This window comes from Sinocyclocheilus grahami, unplaced genomic scaffold (genome assembly GCF_001515645.1).
Source record: "Sinocyclocheilus grahami isolate Dianchi unplaced genomic scaffold, SAMN03320097.WGS_v1.1 scaffold464.1, whole genome shotgun sequence".
Classification (NCBI taxonomy): Eukaryota; Metazoa; Chordata; class Actinopteri; order Cypriniformes; family Cyprinidae; genus Sinocyclocheilus; species Sinocyclocheilus grahami.
In genome coordinates, this window is record NW_015505643.1 from 386,709 (window position 1) to 402,539 (window position 15,831).

The 15,831-nt window shown below is 37.6% G+C and overlaps 1 protein-coding gene across 1 annotated transcript; it reads right to left on the bottom strand.

Annotated features, from left to right (window-relative positions):
- Window positions 1-1,127: 1,127 nt before the first annotated feature.
- Window positions 1,128-13,389, bottom strand: LOC107553073 (vesicular glutamate transporter 2.1-like). Its single transcript, XM_016235162.1, has 12 exons — window positions 12,804-13,389; window positions 11,183-11,438; window positions 10,109-10,227; window positions 6,722-6,836; window positions 6,208-6,295; window positions 5,869-5,955; window positions 5,368-5,510; window positions 3,984-4,133; window positions 3,202-3,334; window positions 2,910-3,020; window positions 1,890-2,017; window positions 1,128-1,514 (listed from the first exon to the last, which is right to left on the bottom strand). The coding sequence occupies exons 1-12, from the start codon at window positions 12,887-12,889 to the stop codon at window positions 1,173-1,175; spliced, it is 1,758 nt and encodes a 585-aa protein (XP_016090648.1). The 5' UTR covers window positions 12,890-13,389; the 3' UTR covers window positions 1,128-1,172.
- Window positions 13,390-15,831: the final 2,442 nt, after the last annotated feature.

Genomic DNA, 15,831 nt, shown 5'->3' on the forward strand with positions numbered 1-15,831 from the left:
CGATTGAAACAACCTGCTGAGCTTGAGAAACACTTTTGTTGCTTTTATCTAAATAACTGTGCTTTTTTCTCTGCAGTGTCAAAGACCAAATTCCTCTTTAATCTCTCAAAAACATGACTTAAACGATGGACGAGTAACACATCATGAGGTATACACAAACTCGCTTTGTTGTGCTGTTAAATTTCATTGTACAGCTCTCTCAGTGCAATCAGAAAAAAGACAGTGGAAACCAGTTGCTTGGTTGGAATTCTCTACAGCAGTATTTCTCCATGAATGACTCCAGAGAGGTTCATTGTTTGAGCCTCGGTTCTGACTAACTCGAGTTGACTGACTAACTCTACAGGCTTCTCTATGTTGAAAAGGCTCAGAATAATGGGGTGAAAAACTCGGGTTTCACAATATTACACATGATTGCACACTTGAAATAAAATTACTCTGTTTTAATACATAGAACATTTACAGTCTGCCAATTTTGATATGTAATATCTCCTTTGTATAATTGACTCATTTAAATTTATATTTAAATGTAGGATTTGATCATTTAAATTTGTGCAAACATACATCAATTTATAGTGTTTTTTTTTTACATGTTCATCGATAACCTTTTTTTCTAAACTCACAGACACTACAAAATCTACAGTGTGGGCATATATTTTTTATCCTGTGCTGTTTGTACAGTGGCTCTAAAAAGTATCTGGACACTTAAGTTACACTTAAAAATGTAGAAATGTCATTGCATTAGATTAGATAACAAAAAAAAGCTAAATTTTTAAATACTAAACATTTTACAAAAACAAGTTGGTTATATTCAATTATATACTGATATATAACTACATACATATATTTTTTCATTTCAAAATGAGGACACTTCAAATGGATACTTCATACATCCACTAAATTAAAGCAGAGAAAGACAAACTGCAGATTTTTTGCAGATTACACTTGAATTTTCTTATTTAATGCAATGGAATTTATACACTTTTAGTTGTGACTTGTGTCCAAGTGTATCCAAATACTTTTTTGTTCCACTGAATGCTTCTGTAGAGCTGTGTGCATCATGTGTGTATGTGTATGTGTGTGTGTGTGTGTGTGTGTGTGTGTGTGTGTGTGTGTGTGTGTGTGTGTGTGTGTGTGTGTGTGTGTGTGTGTGTGTGTGAGAGTGTGTGTGTGGTCTAGGAGTAATCCCCACCGTGCCTGTATCCGTAACCCCCTTCCTCCACACCTTCCTGTACATATTCCTCTCGTTTATCCCATCCTTCTGCCCATCCACCGTTCAAATGCGTAGTGGCACCGTAGGTCTTGGCTGGACCTCCCAGAGCACCGTAGCTGTGGGTGATGTCCCCAGTTTCCTCAGCCAGCTCATCTTCATCAATGAAGCCACACTTTTCTTCACTGGTCTGCTCTGGATCTGCCCACGGCTGCTTCTCCCCCGAGGCGAAGATGCCATAGAAGATTACACCGCCATAATGCACCATGGAAGCGATAAGAAACACATACTGCCACTCTTCTCGGGTCTGAAAGGAAAAAATAGTTGTCAGGAATTCATTGACATAAAGAAATATCCTGGGAGCTGCAAGAAAAACACATAAAATAAACATTGGCTTAATGCTGGTAAATCTGAGCACTTTTGGCAATGAATAAAAGGTAGGGAGAGAGATCTGAAAATCTGTCACACAAAACCTTTTGAAATCACAATATTATTTATATTTCAGGTATAATAATATAGGAAAGAATCAAGATATCAATTATGCTGTGATTCTCAAACCACGCAAGTGTCACAACTCAACCTTCTAATCCACCATGGGGCAACATCTTTCATTTAAATTATGATCCATCCAATCCAAACATATAGTACTGAGAATTCAAAAGAAAATCCAAGGTGGTCTTACCTTGTGTTTGGTCATGGCACCCACAATAAGAGGGCACACCATTCCTGACAGAGTTCCCACTCCATTAGAGATTCCCATGAGGATACTGGCATAGCGAGGAGCGATGTCTAAATGATTGACATTGAAACCTGATGGACAATAAAGGTATACATTACATTAACATCAGACACAATGTAAATAACTTTGTAAAAGATGACACTTTTTTCTCTTTTTGGCACTGAATTAATTACAACAAATCATGGTTACTATTGTTCACTAAAACTAAAAAAAAAAGCATTTTTATTACTTAAAATAAAATAAACATTTAAAAAAAACTTTATTTATATTAAAAACAAAACTCGTTTTATTTCTGCATTTTGGTTTTGTTTATGTTCAATTACTAAAATAACTATTGAACAAATTAAAAATAAATTGAATAAACTAAAACTTAATATAAACTACAACATTAAAAAATCTAATAAAAATGGCAAAATATACTACAAAATTAATAAAACTTAAACTAAAATTTTAATAAAATCTAATTTAAAATATGAACAAAACTATAACAGTATATCAATTACACTAAAATAACACTCCAACAAACAACATTACAGAATGACATTTTTAAATCACTGAATTCCTCGGGTATAATCTGCACATTTTGGTTCTGCAGCAAGAGTGCACATTTTTCAGTATCTCTAACATGATGTTGGAGATCCAGACTAAAAATAGAAAGACCAGCCATCTTGTAGAGCGGAGGAGTCTCTAGCCCCTCCCTCACTGCTCTTTCTGTCTAGATGTGCTGCCTGTGAGGCTGCTCTCAGAGGACAGTGTGTATGAATTATTTAAAAAGTCCAGCAGAACAACCTATTCCTTCCAAGCTGCAGCAGAGGAAGAGCATTTTGAGTGATAAAAGGAAAACATGGTATTTAGTCAGAAATAAGTCATTATTTGCTGTGTTTTCTTCTCATTGTTGTGTATAAAAATCAGGTTTGCAAGGCAAAATATTAAATCAGATATATTGTTTCCCCAAAGACTTGCCTGATATTGCAAATCCACTGAAGCCAACAGCCAACACAAGAAACGAAATGGCCACTCCTTTACTATGCGAGTAACCAACCACCAACAATAGAGTGGCCTCCATCCCAAAGCCTGTGAAAGATAATCAACTCACTAAGCTAAAATGGACAATTACATGACTATTATTATGACTATTAATATTTAGTTTGAAGATTTATTCTCATTCATTCCTTTAACAATCCTAGCTTACGTGGATTTAACCAGAATTCAGTCTTATAGGAGCTATATTATTCTGTGTGTAGGCTGCTCTCACCTCCGCAGTTCATGATCTTCCGAACTGTGGTAGTAGACAGGATGTTTTTGCTACGAAGGAAATCGGCTAGCTGTCCCCCAATGGGTACGATAATGGTCATCACCAGATGGGGCAAGGCTGACAGCATGCCAACCTGAATAAGACAGCAGCCGACAGGCTCAGAAGCATCTTATTGAAAACACTGCAGAAAGCATTAGCCATTGACCAATGTTAGTTAATACTGTGGCAAATTAGGATGTGGTTAAACCACAGAAAAGAGAAAAAATAGTCCATTTAAAATCTAATCCAATACATTTCACTTAATAACAATTTTAGTAAATACTGGATAAATCTGATAAATAAATGTCGTGCAAAAAATAAAGCATATTGACATGCAACATCAAGGCATCACCATTAGTGTGTTAATACTACTACTTGATGTAAAGACATGATTGAAGGTTTAACTGTAGGAAGTGAGAAAACAAGAGCAAAATGAGATGCAAGCACAGACTTAAATCACCAATAAGTGATTAATGAATAATTCATTATGAACTATTCACAATGAATAATTCATCAGCCTATTTCAGACCTTAGGGAATGACAAAGGTCACCCATTTACTGATGCACACTGGAATTATAGACAAAAATCATATGCAACTTAGACACTAAGGCTAGCCATTTTTGACCCAAATAAAGCTTGATTGCTGATTAAGTAATTATTAGTTATTTTTATCAATTATTAGGTTTGTATAAAACAAATACCAGTTTAAATGCAAACAATATGAAAGGTAAACTGCAATTACCTTGCTAATCTCAAAGCCGAACACCTCCTCAAAGTATGCAGGCTGGCTGATGAGCAGCAAGTAGAAGGTCCAACTCCTGCAGAAGTTGGCCACAATGATTGCATAGACAGGCATGGATGTGAAAAACTGCCTCCAAGGTGTCTTGAATTTCTGTAAGACAAAGGAGTATTGCAGCATGTTACAATAATACCAATACTGCTAATGATTTTATTTGTCATGTCTTGATTCTGCAAGCAGGAATGAACATTTTTGATTCTTAGTCAGTACTGATGTTCCCTGAGAGCGCATGGCATTTAGACCAAAGAAGACCAAAGAACTGCGCACCGAGATAAAATGGCTGTCTGATATTTTATAAGCTTATAGACTTCTCTGATATGCCTTTGTTGGTTCTTTAAACTCACAGATTTCATTAAATGTCCTCATATAACACCATGGTGACAAAATCAACCTTTAGTGACCTGTAGTGACACTGCATATATCAGCCTCTGTCTCAAAATCCATACGACTGCAATAAGTCACATATTTGGCTATGTCTAATATTTACAAAATAACTATATACTTAGAGGTGTGATCACCAAAGAAATATGACTTTTGTCTTCTCATTGTTTTCAAGACATCCTGACTAAATTTACTCTGTGCTTTCATTTACCCTCTATGAAATCTCAAATTCAGCTTTATGATTTTAAAATACAGCAATGTCTTGTTCACAGTAACTGCAACTGATGGCAAAAAAAGAGATTAAAATCAAGCAGAGAGAGAACCAGGGGTTTGTTTTAGCTCCCAATCTTAAAGTTGCCCTATAGCATTATTTTCTAAATGAATAATATAGATCTTATTGTGAACAATTCTTCTGTGCATGTTTCATTTTTTTATAATCAAAATGCCATAACTGGACTGTCTGCTGAAAATGACAGACTTCTCTCTGCTGACACATAAAGGACTTATGACCCCCTTAACTGCATCCCTGCAAGCCTGTGTTATATCTGCCTCCATTTTTGAAAGCAACACCCACATCTCAAAATCCAATCAACAACAGATGCATAGAACGAAATATGTTTTGATAATCAATTACACTTAGATGTACATCAGAATACAGAATAAAAGATTTTGGAAAGACAAACTTCCAAGGCACAAGCAAATGAAGTAGCTTTGTGTCAACAAGCAGCAAGCAACAAATGAGCATTAGAATTATAGATAATTATAGAGCGGCAATTAATTATAGGTTTGGGTGAGAGGGGATGTTATGCCGTTAGTCAAAACATCTCTTAAGAAAGGAATTGAATCCTACAATCAAGCATTTTCTTCTGAGATATCCAACCCCACTACATCCCTGAGATTACATTCCTATCAAGAGTGGAGCAAGATTATGTTTGTGGTCACTCACTTCTGAAGGACCTATGAGCTTAGCGCTCTCGCCGATACTCTCCTCAATGTAGCAGCGTTCTTCAGCTGTGATGGTGGGATGTTCAGCTGGGCTCTCATATGACACAAGAATCCAGAACATATACCAGAAAATCCCAACACAGCCTAAAGGGAAACAAACAATTCTTAAGATGTTGGTCTTATATGAAAACATCATAAAAGAAGCAGACCGGAAGAATGAAATATGAAAACTGAATATGAAAACTCCTCATATAACTAACTGGATTACAATTCATTGCTTTCCAGACAGCACTAATTCTTGGCCCAGTGACAGGCAGATTTAGTGTCAGCACAGAGGATAGACACATGACAGAATCAGAGGAAAAACCTATACCCAGCATCAGTGAGTTAATCCGTACTACACTTCCTAAAATACACTCATCAAGACCGTTAAGCACACTCACACAATGACAGCTTACACCATAACCACGGCTCATACAGTACATGCACAAACCACTCTTACCATAGACATAGAAAACAGATGACCAGCCAGTGTACTGCACCAAGATCCCAGCTAAAGGCATGGCAATGACAGCTCCAGCATAGGAACCTACAGAAGAGAAGAAGAGGAGTTCAAATTGATCAAAAAAACAGTTGCTGAATTTGCAATAAAACAACACGGGAAAATATAGTTCATGCATAAATAATATTTCCTAGAATTCTTGCGGATAAAAAACAAATGTATCTTTAAATTTTAACATGCACACAATAAGGTATAGCAACTAAACAAATACAATGACATTGGTTTTCTTTATTATTCACTAATCTATTTTGCTTTTAAGAGAATAAAGATGGAAATTACCACAGAAGGAGGTTGTGGCTAGACGGCTTCTTTCCAGTGGAGGAGCCCACTTACTCCAGATCCCATGACAGGCTGGGTAGGTCACACCCTAGAAAACAATAATACTACACATCAGCTCTATATCACAAAGAAATGTGCTGAGACAAAAAGTTTTGATTAAATATATTCTTCAGCAAAAGTTTGAGATACAGTACACTGCATAAATCTATTTAATTGCAAATTAATATAATATTGTTGACATGATGGAAGTAATCCAGTTGTCTATTTCACACACATAGGCACAAGCACCTCTAAAGATCAATACATATGTACTAAAGACAAAGCCTGGGTTATTATTCTCACAGAAATATCCTCAGGTCATAACTGCTAGTTACAGGACTTTGGGCTTTTCCCAGGAAGAAATTATCTATTATCAAGTGACCAAATGTTAGATAAATACTTATAGAGGGTTATGGTATTAGATCGCTATTAGCAAACAAGTATTTACGAATGAGAGAAAATCGTACTTTCTTACCTCTACAAGCCCTTGTAATATCCTGACGAATAAGACGCAACCATAGTGAGCACGTGCAGCTGAGGGGATGAACATATTCAGTGCGGATGTGAGGAGAATGGCTGCGCCAAAGACCCTGAATAATAGATGGAAACATGGTTAAATCATAGACCATTAGGTTATAGAATGAAAAAAAAGAAAAAATAATTGTGCAGCCTATTCATTTAGCTCCCTCTCTAACATTTTAGTTAGACATGTTCTTATCGCTGAGAGAAAAGTATCAATAATGTCTTCATACTCACACTATTACAATCAAAATATAATACACAATTCAAACGATTTATGCGACCTGTTCTTAAGAAAAACAACAACAGCAACAAGAATATTGCCTTCGGTCGCGCGGGGTGATGCCAGCACTGCCACAGAGGAAATATGGCCTTCCATTTATTCAAATAATTGTGCAGCCTATTCATTTAGCTCCCGCTCTAACATTTTAGTTAGACATGTTTTTTATCGCTGAGAGAAAAGTATCAATAATGTCTTCATACTCACACTATTACAATCAAAATACAATACACAATTCAAACGATTTATGCGACCTGTTCTTAAGAAAAACAACAACAGCAACAAGAATATTGCCTTCGGTCGCGCGGGGTGATGCCAGCACTGCCACAGAGGAAATATGGCCTTCCATTTATTTCCAATGTTCCTCCCTTCTTGTAGAGCTCGAGACCCTCTCACCTCTCTCCCACCGGCACTCGCTAATCGGATTGAGGGAGTTCTCCAGCACGAGACTCGCTGATTCTATTAGATCTCAATCACGTCGACCAATAGCCGAAATATGAACTGAAAACTGTTGTATAATTTCAGCAACGTCAATTAAATCAAAGATTTGAAGTAAATCAACAGACTTATAGCTTAATTGCACAGCATTTTATTAAAGGGTATTTTCTTGACAGCGTTCATTTATTGCTGGCCAGTCAAAAAAAATGTTTTAGTGAGCAGATTGTGTAAACACCTCCAGTTTACGAAATGGCAGTTTTATTTTTTGATTAATTGTTGTATGATAAATGAGGTACAGCCACACCCTCTGGCAACATGTCCGGGGCTGGTTGCCATGCCCCCCTCATTGAGCAGATTAGACACGGCTCCCCCCGGGATCTCATTAACAGGTGGAGAATGCCCCACAGACCCACTCCCACAGTCTAATCCTACAAACTCACACGACAGGTCAGCGTTCACTCTGCCACTCACACAACACTGGAAACACAAGCTGATCAACCATAACAATAAACTCTCTCTCTCTCTCTCCCTTTCCCCTTTGAACAAGTACAAATAGTATTCCAAAGGTTTATATTATATTATATTAGCCTATATATTGGAATGATAAAATCACAACAGTTATGTCTCATATGCCTTTGACCATGGCCTTCAAATAAGAACGTGCAGATAAGCAAGTTAATAGGTAGCTAGCTGAACTGAAAACTGTTGTATAATTTCAGCAACGTCAATTAAATCAAAGATTTGAAGTAAATCAACAGACTTATAGCTTAATTGCACAGCATTTTATTAAAGGGTATTTTCTTGACAGCGTTCATTTATTGCTGGCCAGTCAAAAAATATGTTTTAGTGAGCAGATTGTGTAAACACCTCCAGTTTACGAAATGGCAGTTTTATTTTTTGATTAATTGTAGTATGATAAATGAGGTACAGCCACACCCTCTGGCAACATGTCCGGGGCTGGTTGCCATGCCCCCCTCATTGAGCAGATTAGACACGGCTCCCCCCGGGATCTCATTAACAGGTGGAGAATGCCCCACAGACCCACTCCCACAGTCTAATCCTACAAACTCACACGACAGGTCAGCGTTCACTCTGCCACTCACACAACACTGGAAACACAAGCTGATCAACCATAACAATAAACTCTCTCTCTCTCTCTCCCTTTCCCCTTTGAACAAGTACAAATAGTATTCCAAAGGTTTATATTATATTATATTAGCCTATATATTGGAATGATAAAATCACAACAGTTATGTCTCATACGCCTTTGACCATGGCCTTCAAATAAGAACGTGCAGATAAGCAAGTTAATAGGTAGCTAGCTTTGGACGTTTCCCATAAAGATCGTTCTCTTTTGTTCGTTTTTCTGACTAAATAAACTCGATAGGCTTATAAACTGCAATAATGCATAAAATAAAGCTATGTAAAATAACTCGTAATGAAATTAATTTCACAAGAAATGTGTAACCTTAAAGAGTCTTTACTAAACAAATAAATAAGATTGAGTTGAACGTCTGCTAAATTAGCTCCTCCCATCATCCAATTTTTCTTCCAATGACAGGTCCATTCGCCACGATGAATAATCATCTCTTGTATAATACAGCATGGTACGCCATGCAAGCTTACTGTGTTGAACTCAAACCAAATGAAGAACGCACCACGTGTCTCTGTACAGACAGTATTTGCAGATCGAATTTGGAAATACGAATTCGGCCGCGACTATCGCTGTAATCCTCCGCTGTAAGTTTATTTCGAATATTTATTATCGTCTTACATTAATTCTCAGTTTACATTAAATAATACATTCAACTTCTCAGAAAGGGAACATGAAGTTTCATTTCGGACGAACACTTGGCCATCTGAACTCGCCAGCTCCTGCTGTAACAATAAGCGATGTACCTGTAGTGTTGGAAAACGTGCGTGACACCATCTTTAAATAACGTTATTTAAATTGCGTAAATTGCAGATATTTGCAACATTAGGGACAAAAAATCTGTAAGAAACTAATTTAACGTCTATATTAGCTTATATAAACAAAATATCATTATAGAATATTTATGATTCGTGATTTTTAATGATTTACTTAATGTTCTATCGTTAACATTAGGTTGATATTTTTAGCTACTATTTTCTATCGCAATGTGGGAAATTATATGAACCAAGTGGGATTTTAAAGGCGATTATTTATCGTAGCATTATGAGCTAATAATAATACTAATAATCTGAATTAATAAATAAATTATTATATTTCTAGGGCTTTACCTGTTTGCCGCCAATCTAGAAGAAATGTATCCTCCAGGAATTTGCGTCACAATATAACCCCAGAAAAATGAGCCATGAATCATTCCAACTGTTTCCGGGTCCCAGTTGAATTTTGCCTTCGAAACAAAATATCATTATAGAATATTTATGATTCGTGATTTTTAATGATTTACTTAATGTTCTATCGTTAACATTAGGTTGATATTTTTAGCTACTATTTTCTATTGCAATGTGGGAAATTCTATGAACCAAGTGGGATTTTAAAGGCGATTATTTATTGTAGCATTATGAGCTAATAATAGCCTAATAATAATACTAATAATCTGAATTAATAAATAAATTATTATATTTCTAGGGCTTTACCTGTTTGCCGCCAATCTAGAAGAAATGTATCCTCCAGGAATTTGCGTCACAATATAACCCCAGAAAAATGAGCCATGAATCATTCCAACTGTTTCCGGGTCCCAGTTGAATTTTGCCTTCTGAGGGAGAGAAACAACAGAAAATATCAGGTTGCTAATCCTATCTGTGAAAGGCTAGGGACAATTGAATTGACAATTGGGGGGGGGGGCTTATTTTTCAGAGCTGTAGCAAACAAAATATTGATTATTGTGCACAAAAAAATTAAATGACAAGAGCCCAGGATTACTTTCCAGCTGAAGAGATAATCAATTTGAGGCTGATGACATTCAAGTAACCAAGGTCCATTTTTTTTTGCATGAGTAGCCTACTCGTTTTCAATATTTTCCAAGCTAACAATGGAGCATCCACTAAACCTCTTTCCAACAAAAACAAGTCATTGTGCTTTTAAATTCTGTTCCTTTTTATTTTCCATAAAACAGAGTAGAAGGTGCATGCGTGTCTATGTGTATGTGTGTGTGTGTGTGTGCATGTTTATGTGGTTTATGAGGAGCAATGGAGCATCCACTAAACCTCTTTCCAACAAAAACAAGTCATTGTGCTTTTAAATTCTGTTCCTTTTTATTTTCCATAAAACAGAGTAGAAGGTGCATGCGTGTCTATGTGTGTGTGTGTGTGTGTGTGTGCATGTTTATGTGGTTTATGAGGACACAGATTTGTATAACAACATGGGTATCACATAGGTATTACAACGAGAAGGGGATTTATGAGGACATTTTCAGTGTCCCCGTAATTCAAAAGGCTTATAAATAATTCAGAATGAGTTTTTTTGAAAATCTAAAAATGCAGAAAGTTTCCTGTAAGGGGTAGGTTTAGGGGTAGGGTTGGTGTAGGGCAATAGAAAATACGGGTTGTACAGTATAAAAACCATTACGCCTATGGAGAGTCCCCATAAACCATAAAAACAAACCTGTGTGTGTGTGTGTGTGTGTGTGTGTGCACGCTCTTGAGGGGTGTGTGGGGGTGTCACGAAGCTGACGTGCACATATAAAATCCAAGCGTGCCTCGCGCACAAACCTCTTTGATGATGATCTTCCCGTTCAGGTGAATGGTGCTGTTGTTCACCATGCTCACTATGGCCACGCCTAAGTTGCACCGAATACCGAAGGAGATGCAGAACCCGAGGCCGCTCATTATGGCGATGATGTAGCGGCGCGGAAGTCCAAAGCACGTGCAGTCGCACAAAGGTGCCTTTTTCTCGTGGATCTGGGTAGGCCGTCCATCCTCGGTCAGTTCAATGTTCTCGCCAGGTTTTTGCCGCTTTTCTAACACTCTGCATCAGTCAGAAGATAATTGTCAGACTCCTTGTAGGACACTAACAGCATAACGACTACAGTCCTGAATGGATTTCATTCACCTTTATTACTGAAGTCAAACGAATCAAGAATTCATTTGAACTTTTAATTCAATTTGCATTCCCATAGTAGCCTACTCTAAGCTGCACGGGCAGATTCAGACAATTGAAATGGCCTACAGAAAGAGTTCTTTCTTTTTTTTCACCTCAAAGTTTTTTGTTAACTCCACATATAGGCTTCGTGTGCTGCTGTAAAGCGTGCTGTACCGCATTGCAGCATTCCCTTCACCTTCACCTTATTTACATTCATACAGGCTTAAGGTCCGCTGATATTCACGAACTTCACTACGTTACTAATATTATTAGCCTAGAGCCGTAAGGAGAGTTATTTGCGTACAGTTATTTACTATTAGATAATGAAAGCAGATTGTATCAAGATAAATTATATAACTTGATGTGCAAAATGTATAGCCTATACATTTTTTTATATAAAAAAGAAATACAATTTCATTTCAGGCATATGCAATTTTTATTTCATAAATCACATTTGCAAATGTGACGGGAATAAAATGCATTTTATTTTGTGATCTTTTGAAAATGCATAAAATGCACATTAACTGCATTATAATTGTCAATTCCGTTTTTAATCTCAGATGACAAATAAAAGACAATGACCTAATATTTTGGAAAATAACCAGAGACTACAAAATGTCTATAAGCAAACGAAAAGATGAGGAGATATTTATTTATTAAAGGTAGTGCTCGGGGGGGAAAAAAGGTTTTTCAGTTTCGAAAGAAAAATTCGTTCAGATGGTCGTGGCGGTCGATCTTTATTTATTTATTTATTTTTACTCTCCTCGTAGATTTCAAAGATTTTTTTACAAGACACACGCACAAAACGACTCAATACAAAGGAGCATCAAATCAACGTGAAATAAATATGTACAGCCCAATTTTCTCGTATGATTTCAATCGCGGTCTTTTTTGCAGGTAGCCTATTACGGGAATAAGTGAATGGTCTCTAAAAAGGAAGGTGCACTCAAGGGAATCCTCTAATTGAACGATTACTATTCAATCGAAAATGCATTTGAATCACCGGATTACAATGACAACCTTCACAGATAGGAAAACTCGCATGCTTCCATCCCCTCCTGCCATCATTTTCTTCACGTCTTCATGACAGCGACTGGGGAAACTCGTTATTGAATAGACAAAACTAGCTGCAAATTCGTGATTTTCTGTTCTGTTATAACATTAGTTCGCGTAAATCACACGCGCACACACAAACTTAGGCCTATTATTTTTAAATGACTGAATCCGTTTTATAATGTTAAAATATCTTACTTGTGCACGTGCCCCAGTGCCTTCCCCGCTAGTTGCTTCAGCCCCTCTTTGCTGGGCATAAAACCAGGCTCCCTCGGAGTCTCCATGTCCAAATGTGATAATCCCTCGTTTACCCGGGAATGTTAAAGTACCATGTCACAGTGTGAAATGACAGAGCATACCGGACCGATACCCAGCGGATCAGTGATTCAGTAAGACAGATGAGGAAAATTCACGACGGTGTTCACGGAGCGAAGAAAAAAAAATCCGCCTAAACACGAGAGATATCAGAAGTGGTCTGGCTCTGTCTACTCATAGTTATAAACTCATAAACTGCCCCGCGCGCGATAAGAGCACGCGACGCCATCTCAGATTTGAGTCAACGAATTTATGTTCGCTTCAAATTGACGGTGTTGAAAAAAAATCGGATTTACAAAAACGATGAATGGTTAATTAAGAGGAAAAAAATTAAAAGGTGACCAATTCCTCGTCTCGGAACGTCAGTTTTTCGGTGCAAAGCGACAGTTAAGTAGCTTTAGAAAGAAGTGAATAGATTTCAGCACCAAGGTCAGCGACAGTCTCGCGTTCAGAGCGGCGCGAGCTCCCCCGCCACTCCTTCACCAACTGATCCCTCCCGTCAGAGCGCCAGCAGCGGTTCACTGCTTTGGGAGGGGTAAGAGAGGGCGGACAATGTTCACATTCCATTCACATTTTCTTTGATTTTGCCCTCAAATGATCTGAATTATGTTCCACGAGCGACAAATGATAGTTTTTCGATGCTTAAATCATGACGGGCACGTGACCTGACATTCTAAGTTTCTACATTTGTGCTTTTATGCCTATTGCTTGTTTTCCATCAAAGGCCGTGCAAGCCTCCTGGGGGCGGTGCTATGGAAACCGAATGAGGGGTGTTTCCCCGTGTGCTGGTGTGAAGGAAAGCGTATTAATAATTCATACATAGCTCACAGTCCCCCTCCCTCTCTCTGTAGCAGTCCTTCACAGCAAAAATAAATAAATAAAAACTGCTATTGTATGTACACGTTCGCCGAATTCGAAGCAAATACAGACCAGGTGCAAGCTATTATTAATTTAAGTCAGTTTCTTATGGTTGAGCATAACGAAGGGGGTATTTTGATAAGATAATATCGTATTTTTTTATTTTGATATCCTGCTAAATCACAAACCTCTTTATAGGAAAGTAACTCTGCGCAGTCGCGACGCTTTGCGTTCTTGAAAGCTTCCCACAACAGGTAGTCGAGAGCGCGTTTAGTGAAGCGCAGACGCCCCCTTGTGTTCATGACCGTATTCGCAGAGGACGCCCAACAAGTGCTGAACACGTGTAATATACTTCAATCACTTTATTTTGGCACGTTCTCGTCGTTGGAGACAATGCTTTCTTTTATAAACTTGATTCATGGTTAGTCATAAACGTACTTTTTCTCACGGATTCATGCAACTTTAATGTTTAACATGTCAAATTTTAAATAAAACTAAACTAAACTTATTCTGTGAACATTTGTAGACCAAATAAATAAGAGGACCAACAAACAATATACACATACACGAGTATCATTATGAGTTATTAAGGCAAATGCAGGAGTGACATGTACTCATCTGAATACACAAATATCCTAAACTAAGTGAATAACTTTTTTAAATATTTTTTTTTATAATGAAACGATTGTCACATTTAACTTCGGGTACATATTGTTACGGGGCTGACGAGACGTGAGACGTGCGGATCCATATGCAAAGCTTTATTGAGCAGTCCCCACTCCCCCGCTGGCCTGCACTCACACTTGCACTAAACATTCCGGGCCGGATAACGGAGAAAACCACTTTCGCTAATAGACTGCCTAATAAATTAATTTATGCCGTGCAGCGGTTTTCACTTGCGTGTATCAGAGAGGATTATTACAGAGACAGCTGACGTTAATGAAATAATTTGCAGCTTTATCCACAAACTAAAATTCCTGTTCATTAAGAACCAGACACGTTATAAACCTAAATATACTTGATTTAATTAAATGAATTGAAGTGTACTGTAGTAGTAGTAATAGATGATGTTTGCGGTCGTAATGATGACAGTAGTGCACACAAAATAGTAGCAGTTCTGTGCAGTCTCACTACAGCCCAACTGAACCGTGCTCTCTGGCCCACCTCTTCCAAGCGAGCCATGGACGGCTAAACGAATCTACGGAGCGATCACACTAGTCAAACACGCTCGGGCATGGTTCAGATTGCCTAGTGCGAGTACACCCCTAAATTGAAATTAGAAGCCTTTTATGTTATGCAAATTTCTTACTTCCATAATGACGATGAAGGCTAGCTTAGCAGCCAAGATATGCCAGAACTGCATTGTGTGTGTGTATTGCTTTTCATGCCCAGGTGGGTATCTGTAGTCCCGATAGCTGGAAAACAATATATTCATCATGCTGTTAATTTGGCATATCGATGTGTAGGTCTAATACAGACTAGTTTTCCTTTTTTACTTCAGAAAACGTTTTAAATGTATGACTGAACTTTTCTCATTTGACAGATCTACTTTTCAAATTATTTACCCGAGGTGTTTAACAATCACACAGATTACATGTTGTTTTCTAATGTTCATGAAACCTTTACCTGTGTAAATTTTCATACCTTGAACACAAAAATTTGCTTCTGGTTATCCAGATGAAGCTTCATGCCAACCAAGTAGCTTTATACATTCTGACTATTTGTAGGTATCATGTAATTTTAAATGATTTACTAAAAGATTAAAAGCACCAGAATCTGGGATTTTTAACATGAAAGAGATGTACAAGCTAAGGATGTTTCAATTATTATCATCATTTCCTTTTGACCCTAATACACTGGTAATGAATTTTAATCAAGCCCTATGGTTTCCCTACAGTTTACTTTGGCCCAACTCGTAATACAGATTACGAACTCTGTGTCTTTTTCACTCACAGTGTAAAACTTCCATGTCGATGACATGTTTACATGTGGATGTGAGCGTAGCTGTGACGTCAAAACAGACGTGAGACTGACCAGCTGGTCACCGGTCCGG

What these genes read in the sequence shown, in the direction of transcription:
- LOC107553073 (XM_016235162.1), bottom strand. Translation starts at nt 12,889, where the DNA reads ATGGAGACTCCGAGGGAGCCTGGTTTTATGCCCAGCAAAGAGGGGCTG. An exon ending in GCACTGGGGCACGTGCACAA is followed by an intron (nt 11,439 to 12,803) that starts GTAAGATATTTT and finishes TGACTGATGCAG; the next exon opens with AGTGTTAGAAAAGCGGCAAA. An exon ending in GTGCCATGACCAAACACAAG is followed by an intron (nt 1,515 to 1,889) that starts GTAAGACCACCT and finishes TTTTCCTTTCAG; the next exon opens with ACCCGAGAAGAGTGGCAGTA.